The sequence below is a fragment of the Felis catus genome, chromosome D3 (assembly GCF_018350175.1).
Source record: "Felis catus isolate Fca126 chromosome D3, F.catus_Fca126_mat1.0, whole genome shotgun sequence".
Lineage (NCBI taxonomy): Eukaryota > Metazoa > Chordata > Mammalia > Carnivora > Felidae > Felis > Felis catus.
The window spans coordinates 29,170,839-29,192,883 of NC_058379.1; the positions used below are offsets into that span (position 1 = coordinate 29,170,839).

The 22,045-nt window shown below is 48.1% G+C and overlaps 1 protein-coding gene across 1 annotated transcript in view; it reads left to right on the top strand.

Annotated features, from left to right (window-relative positions):
* Positions 1–22,045, top strand: part of PI4KA (phosphatidylinositol 4-kinase alpha) — a 112,122-nt gene that overhangs the window by 73,314 nt on the left and 16,763 nt on the right. The window contains exons 24-36 of the mRNA XM_006938723.5: positions 2,772–2,842; positions 2,926–3,050; positions 4,248–4,329; positions 4,554–4,637; positions 5,856–5,945; positions 8,099–8,218; positions 11,280–11,372; positions 12,805–12,961; positions 13,193–13,320; positions 18,414–18,572; positions 18,854–19,005; positions 20,444–20,551; positions 21,182–21,309. Of these exons, the coding sequence (XP_006938785.2) occupies positions 2,772–2,842; positions 2,926–3,050; positions 4,248–4,329; positions 4,554–4,637; positions 5,856–5,945; positions 8,099–8,218; positions 11,280–11,372; positions 12,805–12,961; positions 13,193–13,320; positions 18,414–18,572; positions 18,854–19,005; positions 20,444–20,551; positions 21,182–21,309 (1,497 nt within the window). The remainder of the gene's footprint in view (positions 1–2,771; positions 2,843–2,925; positions 3,051–4,247; positions 4,330–4,553; positions 4,638–5,855; positions 5,946–8,098; positions 8,219–11,279; positions 11,373–12,804; positions 12,962–13,192; positions 13,321–18,413; positions 18,573–18,853; positions 19,006–20,443; positions 20,552–21,181; positions 21,310–22,045) is intronic.

Sequence of the window (22,045 nt, forward strand, 5' to 3'; positions counted from 1 at the left end):
GACATGTCTATGGAGATGTGTTACTCATGAGTTTTCAGAACCAAGCAGGAAGGAGGTTATAAGAAGCATCTAGCAGCCTGCGAAGGGGAGGGCTGGCACCTCCTCTGTGCAGGTGTGAGCCCAGCCTCCATGTGTTCTTGGAATGCAGCCTGCCAGCTGCCTAGTCAGTCAGTGCAGACTTAAGACCGAGGTAGTCCCAAGCTAAAGTGTAAAAGGAAAGTGCAAAAAGCAAAGTGGCTGTTTTTAAGTAAAAATCTCCAGAGAGGCTACTGCGCATTGATGACTGGCATCTGACCACTACTATCTGATTGTTTTTTATTTTATTAGAAACTTACAGTTTCAGTTTCCTAAGAGCTATATGAAAAGATACTACACTAAACACACCCCCCCAAACAGATTTCATCCACCAACCCAACTTCTGAGAAAGTAGCCTCTCCCTGTTTGGGCATCTGTCCATGTCACACTAATCATTTTCCATGTCTGAGAGCTTTGGGGGCCCATTTATCCTCATAAAAAACACATATGTGATGCATCTTTGTGTTTCCGGCTCTGTGCTTTGCCTGGGGCACAGAGGTGCAGCACCTCCTTATCTCTCTGCCCTGCTGACCTTACAGCCCTGTCATTTAGCCAGCCTAAAGGCACTGGATGAGGCTCCTGGCTGGCGCCCTTGGTAGAGCATGCCACTCTTGATCTAGGGTCTGTAAGTTCAAGCCCCACATTGGGTGTAGAGATGACTTTTTAAAAATTCTTAAAGAAAACTTTTTTTAAGTTTATTTACTTTGAGAGAGAACGTGCACACAAGTGAGAGAGGGGCAGAGAGAAAGAGAGACAAAATCCCAGGTAGGCTCCATGCCATCAGTGCAGAGCCCAATGGAGGGCTCAAACTCACAAACTGTAAGGTCATGACCTGAGCTGAGATCAGGAGTCAGATGCTTAACCAACTGTGCCACCCCCAAATAAAATCTTTAAAAAAAAAAAAAAAAAAAAAAAGGACAGTGGATAAGTGGGACAGCACTGGTGGGCAAGCAGCACTTTGTTACATCAGCACTGTGATTTTTGTGCTGTACTGTTGCTTTTTAAAATCTGCCTTGTAGGGGCGCCTGGGTGGATCAGTCAGTTAAGTATCTGACTCTTGATTTTAGCTCTGGTCATGATCTCACGGTTCATGAGTTCAAGCCCCTCACTGGGCTCTGTGCACTGACAGTGTGCAGCCTTCTTGGGATTCTCTGTCTCTCCCTCTCTCTGCCCCTACCCCACTCACTCGCTCTCTCACAAAATAAATAAACTTGAAAAAAAATCTGCTTTGTACTCTGGTGGCAACAAGCACATCCAGTGCTCAGATCTTGCTTTCTAAATATCATTCTGCATTAAAAGGAACCAAGTGTCCAAGGAAAAAAAGGTTGATTCTACAGAGAATTGGGGCAGGGAAAATACAAGATGAGCCTGGGACACCTTGTAGTGCCAGAAAGGAAGGTCCTGTGAAAGGAAAAAAAGGAAAAGGAAAGGAAGAAGAAAAGAAAAGGGATGTGGGCATGTCACAAGGACTTGAGTCTCCCCGAAAGAGTTCTCAATGGCCAAAGCTGGAACAATTTGGGCAGCAAATAATGACAGTATTGGATTATGACCCAGTGACTGAAATAAATATTTATGAGTCTATACTGATTAAATGATTGAATACATCAAACATGGGGAAAGAGGGACAGAACTTCCTTATAGAATCCCAATTACTAAAAGTAGAAAGAATGAAGAAAACAAAATCCTAGTGAGAGCCAGAGTGCCTTCTGCAAGCACATCCCACTGACAGATACTAAAATGTGGGCAAAATCTTGAAGAGAAATGAGATGTCTGCATGACCTCAAAGTATCTTCCCCAGGGGCACCTGGATGGCTCAGTCGGTTAAGCATCTGACTCTTGATCTCAGCTCATGTCTTGATCTCAGGGTTGTGAGTTCAAGCCCCGCATTGAACTCCACACTGGGTGTGGAGCCTACTTAATACAAAAAAAAAATCAACACATTTAAGTATCTTACCCAGGGTATTTCCAGTTACCGTGGCGGTTTTTCTTATGCCTACATTCTCTTCAGGAGCTGCTGCTTAATTCCCCTCCCTGAGTGTGGGCTGGACTCAGTGACTCCCTTCTGAAGAGTAGAGCATGGAAAGAGAAAAGTAGTAACTGGACAGGGGGAAACTTGGCAGACACCACTGTACCCAAGCAATCAAGGTCATCCTCCCCAGTGGTAGGAGATACTGATTTCACACACTCCTGCTACTATGCAACAAGACCACTTCATCTCTGTGGGATTTTCCTAAAAGCCTGTAACCTTAGTCTAATCACAAGCAAGCATCAGACACACCTAAATTGAGGGACATCCTACAAAATGCCTGTTCTCTTCAGAAGTGTCAGGTTCATGAAAGGCAAGAACAGACCAAGGAATCAGCACAGATTGTGCGAGACAAAGGAGACCTGATGGGTAATGCCACATGGCATCTTCATTAGATCCTGGGACAGAAAAGGAACATTAGTGGGAAAACAGGAAATCCAAATAAAGCCTGAAGTTGAGCTAATGGTATATCAGTGTCGACTTCTTAGTTTTGACAAGTTGAGCTGCTAATATCAGGAGAAACTGGGTCCAGGGTATGTGGGAACTGTGTGCTCTCTCTGCCATTTGTCTGTAATCCAAAATCATTTCTAAACACTATGTTTGAAAGTAGCCGGGATTGGTCTCTTTCTCTTGATGCTTCTGACCCGTGGAAACCCCCTCCTCATTTCAGGGATGATGCAGTGTGTGATTGCCGTCGCAGACAAAGTATTTGATGCCTTCCTAAACATGATGGCAGATAAAGTAAGCCTTGTCAGAGCGCGAGCGTGTGTCTGCTGGAAGCATGTGGAGGGCGCCTATTGTACCTGTCTCTTCTGAATCTCCAGGCTAAGACCAAGGAAAATGAGGAAGAGCTGGAGCGACATGCGCAGTTTCTCCTGGTGAACTTCAACCACATTCACAAGAGGATACGGAGGGTGGCAGACAAGTATCTGTCTGGTCTAGTGGATAAGTAAGCTCATTTTCCTTCTAATGCTGTGTGTGTGTGTGTGTGTGTGTGTGTGTGTGTGTGTGTGTGTGTGCGCGCGCGCGCGCGCGCCTCTAGGTTTAGAATCAGGGAAGAACCATCCTTACATTATCAATGCAGCAAAATTGGAGTCAGAATTTAAACTCTCAAATGGCAATGCAGCCCCCCTCAGAATGTCATGGAATTTGCTGCAGGGTCTGAAGTTTGGTCCTGAAACCTCTACTTATTCTGAGCTATTGATGTTACTTACAGTGCAGCTCCTGACAAGGGGTGTCATGTCTCTGTGTCTCTGCATCCCACCCTCCCCTGCCACAGGGCCTCTCTGGGCTCACTCTGGGAAGCTCACAGCCATCCTAAGCGATACCTCCTACCCCAGAGCCCAGCCAGAGGTCCCTGGTAGAATCAGTGTCTTCCAGGCTCCTCAGAGAGGAAGGAGAGCCCACACGGACCTTTTTCCACTCCAGGCTCTCTGTGCTGGGAGCCAAAGCAGACTTTCAAGGGACATGCCCCCACATGGACGAGAACCCTCAAAGGTGGGCTGGACCATCCTGTCTGCATTGTAAAGGCCAGAGGCAGCAAACAGCCATGCTGGGCCTGCCCTCAGCTCCATGCAAGCGTCCAGGAGTTCTGGAGCCTACTGCAGGTGCTGTGCGCCTGGTCTAGGCAGGGCCAGAAAGCAAGTCTAGCACGTATATGACATGTGTCTGAGCTGGACCTCCTAAGCAGAGGGCCATGATGAGTCACAGCTATACGGAGTCTGCTCCCCTCACCCTGGCCACCACATCCAGGAGCAGCTTCTTCTCTTTGAGCTAGAGTGTCATGCAAATATGGCCATTTTCTATTTTGCCATCATGTGAAAATATTGGGGACCCCTGGTCAAAAACAAGGAGGATCACTTTGGGGAGTGAGGGAGCATGTCCCAGCCAGTATCAGTGTTAGGTTGAGAGCAGGTCACGTGAGGCCACATCTAGGCTCTGAAGAGTGGGATTGGCAAGTGCCTAGGGGGTGTTTCTGACAGAGTGCCCTGCCTGGGAGACCTCCTGACCTCCTCCAACCGTCAGCTGGGCAGCAGGAGGTGGGGCTTTTACCCCACCCTGCCCCACCCCTCGAGGCAGCACTTTAAGGAACTCAGATTCCTTGAAGATTTGTCTCCTGGACCCTGAGATATGGCTGTCTGTGCAGGTTTCCCCACTTGCTCTGGAGCGGGACAGTGCTGAAGACCATGCTGGACATCCTCCAGACCCTGTCACTGTCATTGAGCGCTGTGAGTGTCCCTGCCATATACCAGAGCCTAATTTATGCTGCAAGTGGCCAAATTGGGGGTGGGGAGGCCAGATCCTGTCCTGGCCTTTACCAATGAGCTGCAGTAAGTTTGGAAGCCTGTCACAGACCGGACAGGTGTGGGGAATGGAGGCAAACACCGCTGCCCAGCATGAGCAGAGGCACCCAGGGAAGGTGGTTTGGAAAAGGGAGCTTGGTTGTTTTCAGGACATTCACAAGGACCAGCCTTACTACGACATTCCTGACGCCCCCTATCGGATCACCGTTCCAGACACCTGTGAAGCCCGAGAGGTAGGTGGCAGCCGTCTCCTAATTAACAGCCATTTTCATTGCCTTCTCTAGTGTCAGGGCTGGCACATTGCACACACTGTGTCATTCAGTCCCCAGAAGTTTAAGGTGTGAGCATTCTCTCCCAGCCCGCAGGAGAGAAAGTCTCACAATATGAGTGGGGTGCTGACTCATTCCCAGCTGGGACTGTCTACCAAGCCTCCTCCTGCCCCACAGCCATGTTGACTCTAAGCCCTTTCTTAGTTCAGCTGCCAAAGAGGTTTTCTGCTGCCTGTCAGTTTATAACTTCTCAAAGCTGCCTGAGCAAGTATGACTGTCAGATGAACTTCACTGCTGTGAGGTGTGCAGACTACCTGTCATTGTGGTAGTGAGGAACGACTTCGCCTTTTGTGGTGCTATGGGAAATAGATGGAGTGAGTAGCTCCGGATAAGGAGGCTGTGCTGTGCTAGGTCTGACTCAGAGCCCTCATGGTGGCAGACTGAAGCTCAGCTCAGACCACAGCTCAGACCTAGGGCCAGGTCATGTCCCAACCCCTAGGCCTCTAGCTGTGGGCAGGGAGTTCCCCACACGGTGACGAGGCCCCTGCACCGGTTCTTACCTGCCATGGCCTGCGTTCTCCTTCAGTTAATGACTCAGGACATATGTTGCCCAGTGGCCGTGTGAGGCACTGTTAGTGTAGGCCCTGCTGCCCAGCCTTACACCAGGACCACAGACCAGGATGTCTGTGCCCTATACCCCAAGGCTCAGTGTTAGAACATAGTCACTCTAATCATTCGCTAGGGCTGCCATGATTACGTACCACAGACTGAGTGGCTTAAACAACAGAAATTTATTTTCTCACAGTGCTGGGGGCTGGAGATCTGAGGTCAGGGTGTTGGCGGGGTTGTTTCTTCAGCACCTCTCTCCTTGGCTTTTAGATGGTTGTCGTGTTCTTGTGTCCTCACATGTCTTCCCTCTGTGCCTGTGTCCTAATCTTCTCTTACGAGGACACAGTCAGATTGGATTACGGTCCACTCATGATACCATTTTACCTTAATTACCTCTTTAAAGGCACCATCTTCAAATACAGTCACATTCTGAAGTAGTGGGGGCTAGGGCTTCAACACATGCATTTTAGGGGGATGCACTTCAGCCCTCAAAAGTAACTAAATACAGTTTGTAGCTGACATCCTCTGACAGCCCAGATACACTGACCTCGGCTTGATCACACCCTCTTCCAGAGCATCGTGAAGGACTTCGCGGCGCGCTGTGGAATGATCCTACAGGAGGCAATGAAGTGGGCACCTACGGTCACCAAGTCCCACTTACAGGTACTTTCTTGAAATCACCAAAAAGCAATTTTGTTAAGCTCCTTCCAGTGATCCAGAGAACTTTCATAGACTGCGAACTCAAAATAGAAACAGTGCTAATGTGAATAAACAGAGACCAAAAACATTAGTCTAGTGTCTGGGAATAACAGAGGCCTCAGAGGCTGCTATTTGTTAGGAACACCTTGTGGGGTAAGGGTACTGGTTGTGGGTGAGCGGGGCAGGTGCGATGGGATCTGTGGGCAGGCAGGCCCAGAGAACTGACCACTCACACCAGGTAGGTGCCAGGTGTGTGGCAGGCTGGGCGCGAGCGAGGAGGCCTGCCAGTCTAGTAGCAGCACCTCTGCCGAATGCCAGAGCTGGAGTGAGGCTGCTGTCCCATTAGAGCCCTATCCAGGCTGTATGTGGAGTTGGACATGAGCCTTTGCAGACCAAAGTGCTGGCGTGTGAACACAAATGACTACAAAGTGAGCCATTATTCTGGTCAAGCAGAGATGGACCAAAAATACCACAATTCATGAGATGAAAAAGTCACCAGAAAAGGGATCAAAGATAAGAAAAATCCCACTAGAAGAAATCTGGCTTAATAAAGAGAAGTTGCATCTAGAGGAGCATGTGAAGTTGACCTCAGCAACATTTGTCAAGATAAAGCTAGTTCCAAAGTGTTTCTGTGTTCAGAATCCAGGAAGGACCGAGCAGCTTGGAGGCTGTTTGGAAACACATTTTGCAAGAACCCATGGGTGGTGCCTTGTGTTGCCTTAAAGTTCTTCCTTCCACAAAGATGTAGGAGTGGTGAGGTTAGAGCAATTGGGGAAATGAAAAAAATGGAGCCTTCTGTCAGGCACTCAGCAGCTAAGCTGGACAGCGATGGGCCTTGTAACTAGGCCATGCCTATAGCTTGACAGCTATCACTGTCTAGTGGATACACTAGTATTCTTCAGACTGTGGTACTTTTTCAAACTGTTCCTTTTTGGGAACTGACTTTTCTTTTGGTTCACATGGAGGAAAGGGGCATCAGCTCCCAAGGCTGAGCTCTAAAGAGGGGAAGCCCCTTTCATTCCTAAAAGGGTTCATTAAGGAAAAAAAAAAAAAAAAAAAAAAAAAAAAAGGCCTTAATTGGGAGAGCTGTTTATTTCTTCAACCATGGCCTAAGAAAGGAGTGGAAAATGAACAAGCTTGAGGCTTGAATTGGTCTTGGTACTTCTACCAGGCCTCCCTTTGGTGTTGCCCCAGGCTCTGTTTCCCTTCCCCTGGACATCTAGTCTGTCTGAACCCTACCCCACCTCCTGTCAGGCCCTCACTGCCTACCCTTAGTGGCCCCGACCCGCCTGGGCACGTCACTGTAGCCTGTCCTGAGTCATCCACCATGCTGGGCCGGTGTCAATAGCAAATCTGCTACCTTTGCTCATTAGCCACTCCCCATCGCCACAGGGTTCATGGTTGGGTTTCTGGGGCTCTATGAACCCTCCAAAACCACTGGCACAGTTTTGTAAGTCAGTGCTCACGTGCACTTTCCTGAGGGGAGTCCTGTGCCTCACTCTAAACTCCTTTACCTGGCACACAAGGCCTTTCAGGCCTGGCCCATCTCTGGCCCAGGCTGGCTGCCTGCCATCTAGCCCTTGTACTTGTTGCTCCTGCAGTGCTAACCCCTGACCCCTGATGGTCCCCAGAGCAGAAGGCCTTCTCACATCTCCACGCTCTGCCAGGTGTCCCCTTCCACTAGTTGGTCAGGCAGATTCTGGCCCTTACTCTGCCTTCCAGCTGTTTGTTGGGTCGCTCCTTCACAGCAGGGCTGCTCAGGCAAGCAGTACAACTGGCTGCGTGTTGACAGTGGGACCAGAACCCTACAACTGTTTTCCAGGTATCTAGCACAGGACTTGGCAGGTGGCAGATTCTCAGCAAGGATGTGCCCAAAGAATAAACAGTCCTGTCACATTTACTGTGTGCCTGCCACTCTGGGGAAATCGTCCTCGTTCACACATGAGCAAGAGTCAGTTGGGGAAGGGGGGGCTTTAATTTATTGAAGGTCCCACAGCAAGGGATGGACCCAACATTGGAACCAATGTTTGCTCTACTACCTCACACTTTATTTTATAAAGTATTATTCTTACCTTTAAAGTAAAACAGCCTTTTTTTTTTTTTTTTTCCGACTTCAGGAATATCTGAACAAACATCAGAACTGGGTATCAGGACTGTCCCAGCACACGGGGCTGGCCATGGCCACTGAAAGCATCCTTCACTTTGCCGGCTACAACAAGCAGAACACCACTCTCGGGGTATGTGTGTGCCTTCTGAGGAACAGGAGTCTCCTTCAGCAATGGGAGCCACAATATGAGGGGCAAGACCAAAGCTGATATGTAGCTTTTTCTGATATATGCGGCCATGCTAGCAGTAGGCAGATTGGAATCCCATGTAAGATACTCAGGTTCAGAGAGAGTAGGTTAGTAGAACAGGCATTTCTTTACTGTGTTTCTTTCTTTCTTTTCTTTTTTTTTCAATATTTATTTATTTTTGAGAGACAGACCGAGCATGAGTGGGAGAGGAGCAGAGACACAGAATTTGAAGCAGGCACCAGGCTCTGAATTGTCAGCACAGAGCCTGATGCAGGGCTCAAACCCACAAACCATGAGATCATGACCTGAGCCGAAGTCGGACACTTAACCAATTGAGCCACCCAGGCTCCCCATCCTTACTGTTTCTTGATTCATTAATGATACAGATTTGGATTTCTGTGTATCCACAAGGAAGGAAACTGATCTCTTTGAGACAAGGTCAGCATTATCTTATAGTCATGTTGATTGGAAACATTTGCTGGATTTTCCTGTTTCAGCAGGTGCCAAAGCATATGTGCACACACATCTTCAACTTGGTCTTGTTCCACTGAAGATCATTTTAGAGGGCAGCACGTCCATGAAGTAGTGCTTTCTTAGTTAAATCAGAGTTTCGGATCAAAGTAGCAGATTGAGAGCAGGTGATCTGACTGGCGGTGTTGCATGTCGGTGTCTCCCAGCCTTAGGGCCTACCATGATGTCTGTCTCAAGCAAGTGTGGCTATGTGCTTCTTAACTCTGTGCCTCTTAACTCTCTCGGGGTGGAGAGGTGGAGAGGCTGCCGCCTGTCTTTTATCATGTCTTTGACATGATAGGGTGGGGGTGCAGAGGAGGGAGGATGGCGCTGCCACTTCTCACCATGGCCACAAGTCTAAGCAGGAAGGGAGGAGCCCATTAGGTGGGCTGGGGGCTCTCAGCCTCCTTGTGGAGCCTGGGGCAGTGCCACAGGTAGCCAGTGTCTTCTCACAGCCCGTGTCATCCTCAGAGCTCTCACAGAGGTCACTCCATGTTCTCTGAAGATACCAGTGTCACCAGTACACCCTGTGCTTACAGGCCAGGCCCAGCGGCGTAAGATCAGCTCCCTGAGCTGGGTCTCTCCACCACTCTGAGGACACAAGCAGAGGCCAGAAGTGGGCACTCCTTAGAATGCCTTTGACAACTCCTTGTCCTCTTCTAGGCTAGCTTGTAAGAGGTCAGTTTTTCCTAAAAGATTTAAATCTTTTTTTGTAGAAAAAGAGATTTAGGTGTGGTTTTCCCTTTTCTATTGCTGAGGAGGAAAGGATATATGTATTGTGTGTTCTGATTGTTGGTTGTAATGGAGATCCTAGCCAACCTGCCCCTGCTCCATGAAAAGCACAGGAGCCTGCTGGCCACCAGAGTGACATCTCCCCATCACATGGCATTCAGGGAAGAGCAGCTTCTAGGGGGTGTTTGAGAAGCATGGTCTCAGGCCAGTGGCTCTTGCTGCATAGAGACTGTCAGAAAACTCCTGTAGGGCTGCCCTCCCCATCACACTGCACCAGACGTCTGAGCCAAAGCAGTTGGAGTAGTTCTACCAGGGAGGGAGGTAGGCTGCAGTGCAGGCCATTTGCTGTCTGGGGGCTGCGCAGATATCACAGAATCCCTGGTAAGAATGCCATTGTTTTCCGCATTTTGCAGGGGAGTATATTCAGGCTAAGGGACAGCAAGTGGCCTCCCTAGGGCGTCATAGCTGGTTGGTGGCAGAGCCAGGTTCCAGTGTAGGCCTGCTTGATGCCATAGGCCACACTGTCTCCAAAAAATGTAAAGTAGTGTTACATGACCTTTTGCAAAATAGACCAGCTTAATAATTTTATGAGAAAATCATGTATTTTTGTTCTTGCTTATGTTTTCCCAAATTTCATATTTTCTTTTCTTGACCCTCTTTCTCCCTACCTGCCTGCTCCCTCCAAAAAAATAATCCCTCAAACTTCAACTATTGAGAGATTCATTTTCCCCAATGGGACATGAATGTCAAGAAGTGGATAGGTTTTGTTGGTTTATAGTAAAAGGCGCTAAAGGGGTGAAAGGTCATCTTCAGTGCATGTTCTTAGTCTTCAGTGATGTTGGGAAGGGCAGTGAGGAGCATGGTAGCAGTGACCAGCCAGGGTAAGGGAGAGCAGTCATCAGGACCCCGAGTGGTGGGAGGTGCAGCTGAAGCAGAGGAAGTGAAGGGGGGTCTGAAAATATTTTCCCCATCCTGTGGGCTGCCGTTGTACTCAGAGTGCGCCCCTTTTGTCTTCTGCTCTTAGACTGTTGGCAGCTGTTGGGTATCTCCAAGCCCCTGCTGGCTTATGCTCACTGTCACTATGCTCTCAACTTCACCATTCACCATCTTCAAGTCACATTTACACACCAGCACACACCCACAGAGGAGATAGCCCGGGAGCACTAACTTCACAGCATTTTCATTGCAGATTATGATGATTTTCATAATGATCTGATGATTATTTCTCTTGCAAAAGACCTGTTCACCACTGGGATGAAAGCAGTCAGGGTGGCAAAGTGAAGTTCTATCACAAGCTGCCTTCCAGAGAAAATTTTTCATCCTAAAATTGTTTTTAAATTCTTTTTCCGTGGTACTTATCAGACTGGAAGGTGTTCTAAAGTATTTCTTTTTGAGGTGCCTGGGTGGGCTAAGTTGGATAAGCATCTAACTTCGGCTCAGGCCATAGTCTCGTGGTTCGTGGGTTCAAGCCCTGTGTCGGGCTCTGTGCTGAAAACTCACAGCCTGGAGCCTGCTTCAAATTCTGTGTCTTCCTCTCTTCTCTGCCCTTCCCCCACTCACGCTCTGTCTCTCTCTTTCAAAAATGAATAAATGTTAAAAAAAAAATTAAAAGTATTTCATTTTATTAGCTTGTCAGCATAGAAGATTTTTAATAACCTCTGGATCTGAACTTGACTTCTTAATTGGACTTAAGCTTAGCCATAGTGAACACAAAGAAAACATGTGGTAATGGTCTGAAATGATTCTTGATATTTCTCTGTAGGCAACTCAGCTAACAGAGCGCCCGGCCTGTGTGAAGAAAGATTATTCCAATTTCATGGCATCCCTGAATCTACGCAACCGCTATGCGGGCGAGGTGCGTATCCTGACGCAGGCTTTCAAAGTCTCCTCTCACTCTACTGCCAGTCAGCTCCCAGTGGAAAACGAGCTCAGGTTCTGGAACTTACTCATTTTATGTGGACTTGAAGCCATGGGGCCCTGGGACTCACCAGCCCAGTCAGCATTTATGACTACCACTTACCACCTCTGCAAAGGGATGACCTCATGTACATATACTCTGGCCATGCTGAAGCTTTCTATTTTTCTGGCTTTTCCTTTTTTTTTTTTTTTAAGTTTATGTATTTATTTTGAGAGAGAGCAGGTCGGGGAGGGGCAGAGAAAGAAGGAAAGAGAGGAAATCCCAAGCAGGCTCTTCACTGTCAGCACAGAGTTCATTGTGGGGCTCGAACCCACAAACTGTGAGATCATGACCTGAGCCAAAACCAGAGTCGACTGCTTAACGGACTGAGCCACCCAAGTGCCCCTTTCTGGCTTTTCTTTTTTAAGTGGCAGCAGGCATTCATTGAGTGCTGTGTATTTACTAACTGGGGCAGTTAGTAAGGTATACAGACTATTATTCCAGTTTCACAGATAATGAAACTGAAGTTCTCAAAATGAAGTAACTTGCCAGAGTCGTATAGGCAGAGTGAGGTCGGGAACCACATCTGATCACTATGAGGGCTTTTGTCTACCACGCCACACTTTAGCCCAGCCTAGCAAGTTGCTTCACCACTTGGGGCCTCAGTTTCTGAATCTATAAAAACACAGACGCTAGTCTACACCATTATTTAGAGGTCCCTGCAAGTCCACTGGTGCCTAGTCTTGAGTGGGGTCTTCCCCCCCTACTCTGTGACTCCCTCATTCCAGCAGTTGCTCTTCCTCTTCCTGGGCCCTGGGCAGGTGGGCCCCTCTCTCCAGTAGGCTGACGCTGACCCTACATCCTCCATTGCTGGGAATTGCTCTGAGGGCCTGTTCCACCTGTTTTGATACCTAGGTGGTGGTGGGAAGTCTGTCTTTGGGGGTAGGTTTGGTTTTTGGAAGGAGTCAGATTCTTTCTATATAGTCAAGTCTTATAAATAAGAGAGCAGCATAGTTTTTTTTTTTGGGGGGGGGGGATGATGTACAACTTTAAAAATAGTAAGGATGCTCTTGGTTGAGTCACTAATTGTATTCATTCAGCCCACGTTCATGCAGCCCTATCATGGTTCAGACCTGGAGTTTGCTACTGAAATGTGAAATTGACAAGACCAGGTCTCTGCCCTCAGGGACCATCTAGAATGAAGGGAATGCCTACACACAGTGCTAAAAGACAAGTTCCCTAGAAAGGTGTGAGCATTGGTAGCATTGTTGAAACAAGTCTGTCACTGTCTGTACCCACAAGCTCCCGTATGAGAGAGTGAGACTCTAGTCACACCTTGCCCATATGCCTGGATTATGTATGATTCTCTTGACGAGTGTGCTTCTTGCAGGTGTATGGAATGATTCGGTTCTCAGATGCCACTGGCCAGATATCTGACCTGAACAAAATGATGGTCCAGGAGCTGAATACAGCATTAGATCTCAGTAATCCCCAGCACTACACACAGGCCATGTTCAAGCTGACAGCAATGCTCATCAGCAGCAAAGGTAACAGACAGAGGCACTAGGGAACTCTGGGCTCATTTAGAAATGAGTATTTACCTTCATCTTCCTTAGTGAGCTGGAGCTCCCCCAATAGAGATCTCTGTGATGTTTTCCAGGGTTGGAAGTAAACAATCTCTGGCCCACCTGGTGCTCTGTCTTGTTGATGTGGGGAGGCAAGCATAGGATTCAGCCTTTGTTCAAAGCTTCTTCTGAACAGCATTTGTTTGGTTGCAGATTGTGACCCACAGCTCCTCCATCATCTGTGTTGGGGTCCCCTCCGGATGTTCAACGAGCATGGCATGGAGACTGCCCTGGCCTGCTGGGAGTGGCTACTGGCTGGCAAGAATGGAGTGGAAGTGCCGGTAGGACACTGGCTGTGTTCAGCTCCTGAGGGTGGGGCTTATCAGAGATGGAGAGAGCTTGGCCTGGCTGCTTGGCTGACAAGCTTGGAGACCCTGGGCAAGCCCCTCACCCTTTGAGGCCTCAGTGTCCTTGTATGTAAGATTGTGATATTAATGCCTGACCACCAGGCTTCATGGAGACCACAGGGACCATATGTGTGTGTATATATACATATATATGTGTGTGTGTGTGTGTGTGTGTGTGTGTGTATACATGTATATATACACACATACATACATACATGTATATATGCATACATACACACACAGTATATACTACACTATATACTATATACATATATATATGTGTGTGTGTTGAAAGGATCCTAGTGGTGCCCAGAAGTTGTTGTTTTTCAAAATCTCAGTAGAGGGAGCCATTTCTCTGAGAGTAGAACACATGGGATGTAATTGGGAGCATTTGTATTTGTCCACAAAGACATTTCTCTTGGCCTGCTACCTTTGGTAGGGGCAGCCTTCCTGGTGTCCATAGTTCTGAAGTTGCTACTGGAGGAAGCCCCCAGGCAAGGTGATACACACCCTTTCAGGTGATTGGATGAATACCTAAGAACTGTTGTATTTTTTGCAGATCTCGTTAATTTTCCTAACAGGGAATTTGGCAGCTTTTTTTCTGTTGTTGTTGTTTTTTTAATGTTTGTTTATTTTTGAGAGAGAGAGCCAAGCAGGGGAGGGACAGAGAGAGAGGGAGACATAGAATCCGAAGCAGGCTCTGAACTGTCAGCACAGAGCCTGACTCGGGGCTCAACCCCATCATCCTTGAGATCATGACCTGAGCTGAAGCTGGACGCTTAACCCACTGAGCCACCCAGGTGCCTCTCTGTGTTTCTTAAGATGAATTGAGATAAGTGGTCAAAGGGGTATTTTCTTTTTCTGTTCCCTGTTTTTTGTTTTTCCTTTTGGTTACTTTTAGGATGTTTCCTTTTATCTTCAATTTTAATAGTTTGCCTTCGGTATGTGGTTTTCTGTGTATTTATCCCTTTGCGATTTATTGAGCTTCTTAAATTTAGAGATTTAGATTTTTTCATCAAACTTGGAAAATTTTAGTATTTCTTTAAGTATTTCTCCATTCTCTTGTCTCATTTTGGGATTTCAATTCCACACACATATGTTGGTGACTTCGTATTGTCCCTTGATCATTAATGTTTTCTTCAGTGCTTTTCACTTTTATCTCTCTCTCATTTCATTTTGGTTCATTTTAGTTGGTCTGTCTTCCAGTTTAGTGCTATTTTCTAATGCCTTATTTTTCCTGTTGTTAAGCCATCTTCTTTCAGATATTGTAATTCTCAGGTCTAGAATTTTTGTATGTGTGTGGGGTTTTTTTGTTGTTGTTTTTTGTTTGTTTGTTTGTTTGTTTGTTTTTACTAAAAGAAGCTCCTGCTTTTGTCTGGGAGTGCTCTTCTCTTACTTTAAGAGGGAGAGCATAAGTAGGGGAAGGGGCAGAGAGAGAGGGGGACAGAGGATCTGAAGCGGGCTCCACACTTACAGCAGCAAGCAGCCTGATGCAAAGCTCAAACTCACAAGCCATGAGGTCATGACCTGAGCCAAAGTCAATCAACTAAGCCACCCAAGTGCCCCATAAAATTTTTGTTTCTTTTTTATAGTTTGTATTTCTCTGCTGAGATTCTCTGTGTCTTCACCTAGTCTTTTCATCTTTACCTATATTTGGTCATAGTTGTAATATTTATTTTAAAATTTTTATCTGGTTTGTTCTAGTATCAAGGTCATCTGTGGGTTTGTTTCTGTTGATTTTTTTTTTCTTTAGTGTTTAAATGTTTTTGTTTTGTTCTGGACTCTGTATATAGAAAAGCAGTGGAGGGGCACCTGGGTGGCTCAGTCAGTTGAGCGTCCGACTTCGGCTCAGGTCGTGATCTCACATTTCGTGGGTTCAAGCCCCTCATCAGGCTCTGTGCTGACCATTTGCTCAGAACCTGGAGCCTGCTTCAGATTCTGCCCCTCCTTCTCTTTCTGCCCCTCCTCCACTCACACTTTGTCTCACTCTGTTTCTCAAAAATAAATAAATGTTAAAAAAAAATTTTTTTTTAAGGAAAGAAAAGCAGTGGAGACTGAGGGGTACTGCTGTTTATTTTCCCAGAATATAGATCTTTCTTATGTCAGGTGACTAAAATGAAGGTCACTGACCCCTAGGGGTTAGTCTTGGCCAAAAGGATGGATTCTTCTTGCTTTTACCCAATTTCACCTCCGTTTCCCCCTTCCCCCATCAAAATGAGAGACGAGGGGTCATGAAAGGATTTTTATGTCAAGCAAATTGCTGTTTCATTTGGGATCTTTTAAACTCTGATCTATTTCCTCTGCTATCAACAGGAGCTCTGCTGGCTTCAGGTATCTTGGCCTTTGGCAGGCCTTGTCCACTCACTTGTGTCCAGACCCAGCACTGGCCCACGAGCTGCTGGAGCTTGCTGCTTCCTGGTGAAGTCTCTGTAAATCAGTTCTTTGTGGCTTTCTCATCTGCCATTCCTCAGCCGTCCAGATAGGCATGGTTTTTATATCCTCCAGATCATTCTTGCTGTTCACTTGGGACTGAAGTCCATCTATCTCCTCTCATTCCCTGTCTCTACCTCTGTAAGGACCTGTTGTCCAGGCCCAGCAACATCTTGGACAGACTTAACTTTTGTTTCAGTGTCTTGTATTGTTGGCTTCTGGTTTTTAATTTTTTCTATTATGAAATCAATGTGTGTTCATTATAGAGAAGTTGGAAGATATGAGCATAATGAAAAAAATGAAAATCATTCATAACTCCAACTTTAGAGACAATCACTGATAGAATCCTGATGTCTCCTGCAGTCACAGGAGAGAGAGAGCTATGAGCTTGTTGGGCTCATCTCAGCATGAAGACCTTCCTTGTGAGAGTCTGGGGCCCTTATCTCACTAAGATTGGAAAGAATGCTGATCCCTTGGTATGGTGCTCAAATTCATGACTCAAAAGGAATGAACTAACCTCTCACCTCCACCCATCTGCCTCCAAATCTCTGTGAATGACAACATAGTCCTTCCCTCTGCTCAAAGTCCTTACTGCCATTCCTGATTCCCCTTTTTTTTTTTTTTTTATTTTTTTTTTCAACGTTTTATTTATTTTTGGGACAGAGACAGAGCATGAACGGGGGAGGGGAAGAGAGAGAGGGAGACACAGAATCAGAAACAGGCTCCAGGCTCTGAGCCATCAGCCCAGAGCCCGACGCGGGGCTGGAACTCACAGACCGTGAGATCGTGACCTGGCTGAAGTCGGACGCTCAACCGACTGCGCCACCCAGGCGCCCCCCTGATTCCCCTTTTTGCACTAACCACAAATGACCCTCAGCAAATCCTGTCAGATTTACCTTTTTACCTTGAAAGTATATCCAGAAGGTGACCACTTCCCAGCATCCCACTCCTGCCCCCTGGTCCCAGTATCCTTCGTTTGCCCTGGACTTAGGGCAGCCCCTGGCCTCCCTGTTTCTACCCAGGCCCTCTCTGCCTTCTCCACATGCGCTCAGAGCAAGTCAGTAAAATATGGGTAGTATCAGGTCCCCCCTATGCCCCAGACCTGCCAGTGCTGCCCATGCCCACTCAGAGTAGAAGGCACACTTGTTTCTGTAATCTGCAAGGCCCCTCTGCTCCCCTTGCTTGACCTGCTATAAGCGCACTGGGGTCCCTACTGCCCCTGCCCTCCAGGCGTGCTCCTGCTTTAGGTTGGGAGAGCTCTTCCCTCTCCTTCAGTGTTCTTTTCAGGCAGCTGCATTCCTCACTCCTGCATCTCCTTCAGGGTTTGTCTTAGCTGTCCCCTGCCTACCCTGTTCTAGAACACACAACCATCGATTCATTCATTCTTCCAAGCCCTTTCATGGCTCTGTTTTCCCCCTTAGCTTTGATCAGTGTCTAATATCTGTATCTTACTTCTCTTGCTATCTGTAGCCTGCTGTAAACTGGGTGGATGTTTGTCTTATTCACTGCTCCATTCCCAGAGCCTGGAGGGGAAGCAACCAGGCCCCCAGGCAGCAACCAGGATGTGCTTGTTCAACAAATGAGTGGGCGTGCAGCCTTGACTGTGGCTCATCAGGCCTGTTAGCCCTGCGGTTTCTTCCTCTAACATAAGACTTACATTTGGCTGCAGGAAACAGAAACTGGACACAATGCCTTGACCACCAGGGGCTATGCTTCTGGTGTCACGTGCAGCTTGTTGATAGCTTGGCTCACATTTGCAACTCTGCCACCCTTAGCATGCCTCTAAGCAAGAAGGAGGGTAGAGGATGCTGGCTGCCCTGACCTTGACTCAGTCGATGTCTGTTGATGTCAGCCAGCACTAGATTATTGCTAATGAGAACCATTGACCACCCTAACCAGCAGAAGCCTGGGTGGGGGTACTGGTGACCAGCTACTTGGCCTCCCTAAATAAAACCATAATAAAGGCAGGGATGGATACTGGGCAGGAGCCAGGGCGTTTACCCTGGGCACCAAGCCTCAGTTGCCGCCTCTCTGCAGCGGGTCTGGATGCCCTCCATGTTGCTGCCTGGTGTTGTCAGGCCAAAAGGGGAGGCTGCTCCCCTGTAGAACCACCCGGTGGTAGTTGCAGACTCAGTTTGGCTCCCGCAGTTATTCCCTGGGCCTGATTAGTGGCATGAAGCTGATGTGCAGGGTTTGCGTGGGATGAAGAAAAGGAACTGGGCTCCAGAAGCAAAATCCAGTCCTGCCTTTGCTAGTTTGGAGGCCCTGCTAGCCTCTGGAACCATAGATGGTTTCAGGATTATTAGGAAGATTCAGCCAGGCGGAGCCTGTTGAGAGTCCACGTGGCATTAGGCACATCCCAGGTGTGCTGACACCACAAAGCAGGACTATAGCACCTGGCCTACTGATATTTCGAGAATGGGCTTTTTAGTAGAAAACGGCTGGGAAGTTGGATCATAGGTGATCTTTATTTTTTATTTCATACTTTCTTTGGTTTTCTGTTTTGTTCATTAAGCACATAGTCCTTTTAAAATTAAACAACAGTAAGTACTTTTCTATGCTTCGCAGAGGCACTAATGGTCATTGTATGCTTGCAGTTTATGCGGGAGATGGCAGGAGCCTGGCAGATGACAGTGGAGCAGAAGTTCGGCCTGTTTTCCGCGGAGATAAAGGAAGCAGACCCCCTGGCAGCATCGGAAGCCAGTCAACCCAAACCGTGTGCCCCCGAAGTGACCCCCCACTACATTTGGATTGACGTAAGTGCTTCCCCAGGCTCCTCCCACCCTAGCAGGAGGTCAGGGGCTCCCCTTGGGGCCAGTGGCCCAATAAGCATGGACTCCAGGTTTAAGACGCCTTACCTGGGGAGGAGGGATGGCTGTTCCTGCCTTCTGCCCAGGCCTCTGGTGGACTCATTGCACTTGCCCGAAGACCCATACCCACCATTCTCTTGGCCGAGAGCCCCACATCAGTTGGCTCTGCTGGCTCTGTAGGTGAGCAGGCCAGGCCCCAGCAGCGATATGTTCTCTTTCCCACTCAGTTCCTGGTGCAGCGGTTCGAGATCGCCAAGTACTGCAGCTCCGACCAAGTGGAGATCTTCTCCAGCCTGCTGCAGCGCTCCATGTCCCTGAACATCGGTGGGGCCAAGGGGAGCATGAACCGTCACGTGGCAGCCATCGGGCCTCGCTTCAAGTGAGAGCCTCTCCTCCTCCTATGATGGTGGCAGGGACGGTGTGGGTAAAATTTCTACCAGAGTTGTTGGTGCTGTAGTCCACAGGAGGTTCCCATGCTTGGTCTTTTTTTTTTTTTTTTTTTTTTTTTTTTTTTTTTGCCAGAAACTGACCAAGCCCCTAGTACATGCAGGGCTCCTGGGAAGGGGACCTGAATGGAATGACTTTGCCTTCCATGCCCTTCCAGGGCTGAGGAAGTCAGCCAGCATGCTGTCCTCAGCAGGGGAGTGTTCAAGAAGGTGGTTCACTCATGGACCTTGGGCAACCAAATGTTGGGCAGCCTTTCTAAATTGTTTGGGGGTGGATAGCAGCAAAAGGATTTTGGTAACATAGTGGTGATTAAAAAACAGGTGATGTAGCAGAACCCAGGTATGACAAGCTCAGACTGGGAGGCTGGCAGTGACTTAGGGCAGTCACTTTACTCCTCTGAAATGTTCATGGAAAACTTCTGATCATGCTGACTACAGCAAGTCGATTTTTGCCAAGACATGCAAAATATCAACCCCACCAGGGGATACCCCCTTTAGGGGGTCCGTGGCCTAGTGGGCAGGCTCAGGCCAGGTGCTATGGACACAGCAGGCAGGGTCAGTCTGGTGTGGGGAGGGCCTTCGGGTGCCTGGGTGGTCAGTTGGAGGAAGGGTGAGGGGCCCCCTTTCAAAGTATGCCACTCTTCCTGCCTGTACCCCCTCCTGATGCCCACTGCCAACACCGGTTCTTTCCACCCCTCCCCTGAGCTCCAGACCCATGTTCCTGCAGCCCACTGGGCACCCTCTGGGACCATGCTTCTCAGACTACTGCAGGGAAGGGCTAGTACTCTGTTCCCTTCATTTCCTGCCCATCATAGACCTGTACCTTTATAAAATGCATGAGAATGAATTACTAGGAAAGGATTCACACTGGACTGTCATAACAATGTGAAATTGCTATAGAAATGAGCAGGTAATCCCCTCAGTTTCTGTACTAACTCATCACAGACCAACACCATCTGTAGATGCCCACTGAGTAGCCCTGACCTGGCAGAAACCAGGTGCTTGGTAAATTTATTTTTCTTTTAGCTTGAATTAAATATTCTAACCTTTGTAGCACTTATTGGTGACTGCACTCAGGAAGTAGTTTGCATATAGTCTGGAGATAGACGAGCTTCTGGCCAAGGTAGATGAACAAACAACTTGTTCATTTGCCCCCAATTAAAGTGATGGTTTTAAAAAACCTTTCCTGAGACATTTCTGGTACAATAAACCTGAATGGCAGTAACTTGGCTGGTGCCACAGTCCTGGCACCTGAGAGCTCTGTCATCCAGAGATATGCCCAAGGGCCAAGTGGTTTGCACAGGAGCTAGGGACCCTGGGACGTTCCTGGGCCCTCCACACTCTGACTCAGCCCCCAGTGTTCTCTTGTAGACTGCTGACTCTGGGGCTGGCCCTTCTGCACGCCGATGTGGTCCCAAACGCGACCATTCGCAACGTGCTTCGCGAGAAGATCTACTCAACCGCCTTTGACTACTTCAGGTACTTCCCCCCTCTGTGCTGTGCACCATGTGCAGTGACAGCCCACTGCACCCAGTGCCCCCAGTTGTCCCAGATCCCAGGAAGTCACGGCAGAAATGGTTTTGCCTGATTTATGCACTGCCCTCCTTGTTCTGCGGCTCTGGTGGTCCAGGATTTGAACATCTTCAGCCCTGTGCCATGTTTCCATGTGTGCACTTAGTTAGAGCCAGCCTCTCTACGAGATGCACACATGTTTTCCCCCAGCTCAACTGTGCATTCATTTAACTTTCCAGTTCCTAGGAGTGGTTATTGCTCAAAGAATTGCAATCACCCGCTGCCCGGGGCTCTGCGAGTGTGTAGGTTGTGTTGTATGGAGACAGCTGCAGTTGCAGGACCTACCACAAGCACACCATGCAGCCAAGGGCTGTCGACGGTGCTGGGGATAGTGGTGGAGGCAACCATGAAAGCTCAGAAAATCATCACGCTTTTCCTTGCGAATTAATGAGATAATTGTTGCTGATGACCAGCTCTGGGCTCACCTTTGGTCATTAAGAGACCACTTGTGTCACCTCTCACACGCTTTATAATACATGTGGCTTCTAGTCCCAGACTCCAGGCACTCAACTCTTGTCCTCTTGTGGTTGTTTGAAGTTGCCCCCCAAAGTTCCCCACTCAAGGAGAAAAGAGGCTACGTGAAGACATAAGCATTATGATTAAATTTTGGACAGCCATGTTCTCTGATAAGAAGTACCTGACTGCCAGCCAGCTTGTTCCCCCAGGTGAGCATTGTTCTCAGCACAGTTGCTCGTGGGTGGTGGGGACACATAGGTGCAGGCGGGACAGTGGGGCACAGTGGGCAGCCCTGAAGGAGTCTGGTTAGAATAGTGAGGGTCTCACTGAGCCCAGGCCTTAGCCATGCTGCATGGTCACCAGAGGCCCAAAACCTGCCTGGCCACCACTTGTCCTCCAGCCCTAGCTGACAAGCATGAATGAGTGTAGAAGGCCCTGAGCAGAGGCCATTCCATGTAACTTCTCCCAGCACCAGCCCAGTTCACCAGCCACCCCCCTGCATATCTGACAGACCCATACTTGGATAAGTCTCATATGCCAAGATGAATAAGGCACCATCTGCTCTCATCTGGTAGAAGATAGTCAAATCTACAGGTGATGTCAGCATGAGGGGATCATGGGAATACCCCTCAAGGACAGGCACTTGGCCCACCAGAGTTGTGGAGGTAGGGACAGTTTTCTGGAAGAGGTGACAGCTGAGCTTCAAAGATGAACAGGAGCAAGCTAGGGTGGATAAGGTTAAAGAAAAGGTAAGGTGTAAGCAAGCCACAAACCTCCACAAAGAAACATGTTCTTGTTTCTCTGAGCACATAGCTGATTACACAGCACAAATTAGGGATGAGGAGTACAGTTTCTGCAGACAGACCCACAGCTGACAACCTGACTATAGGAAAAGGAAGGGATGGGGCACTGGGGGGCTCAGTCAATTGAGCGTCTGACTTGATT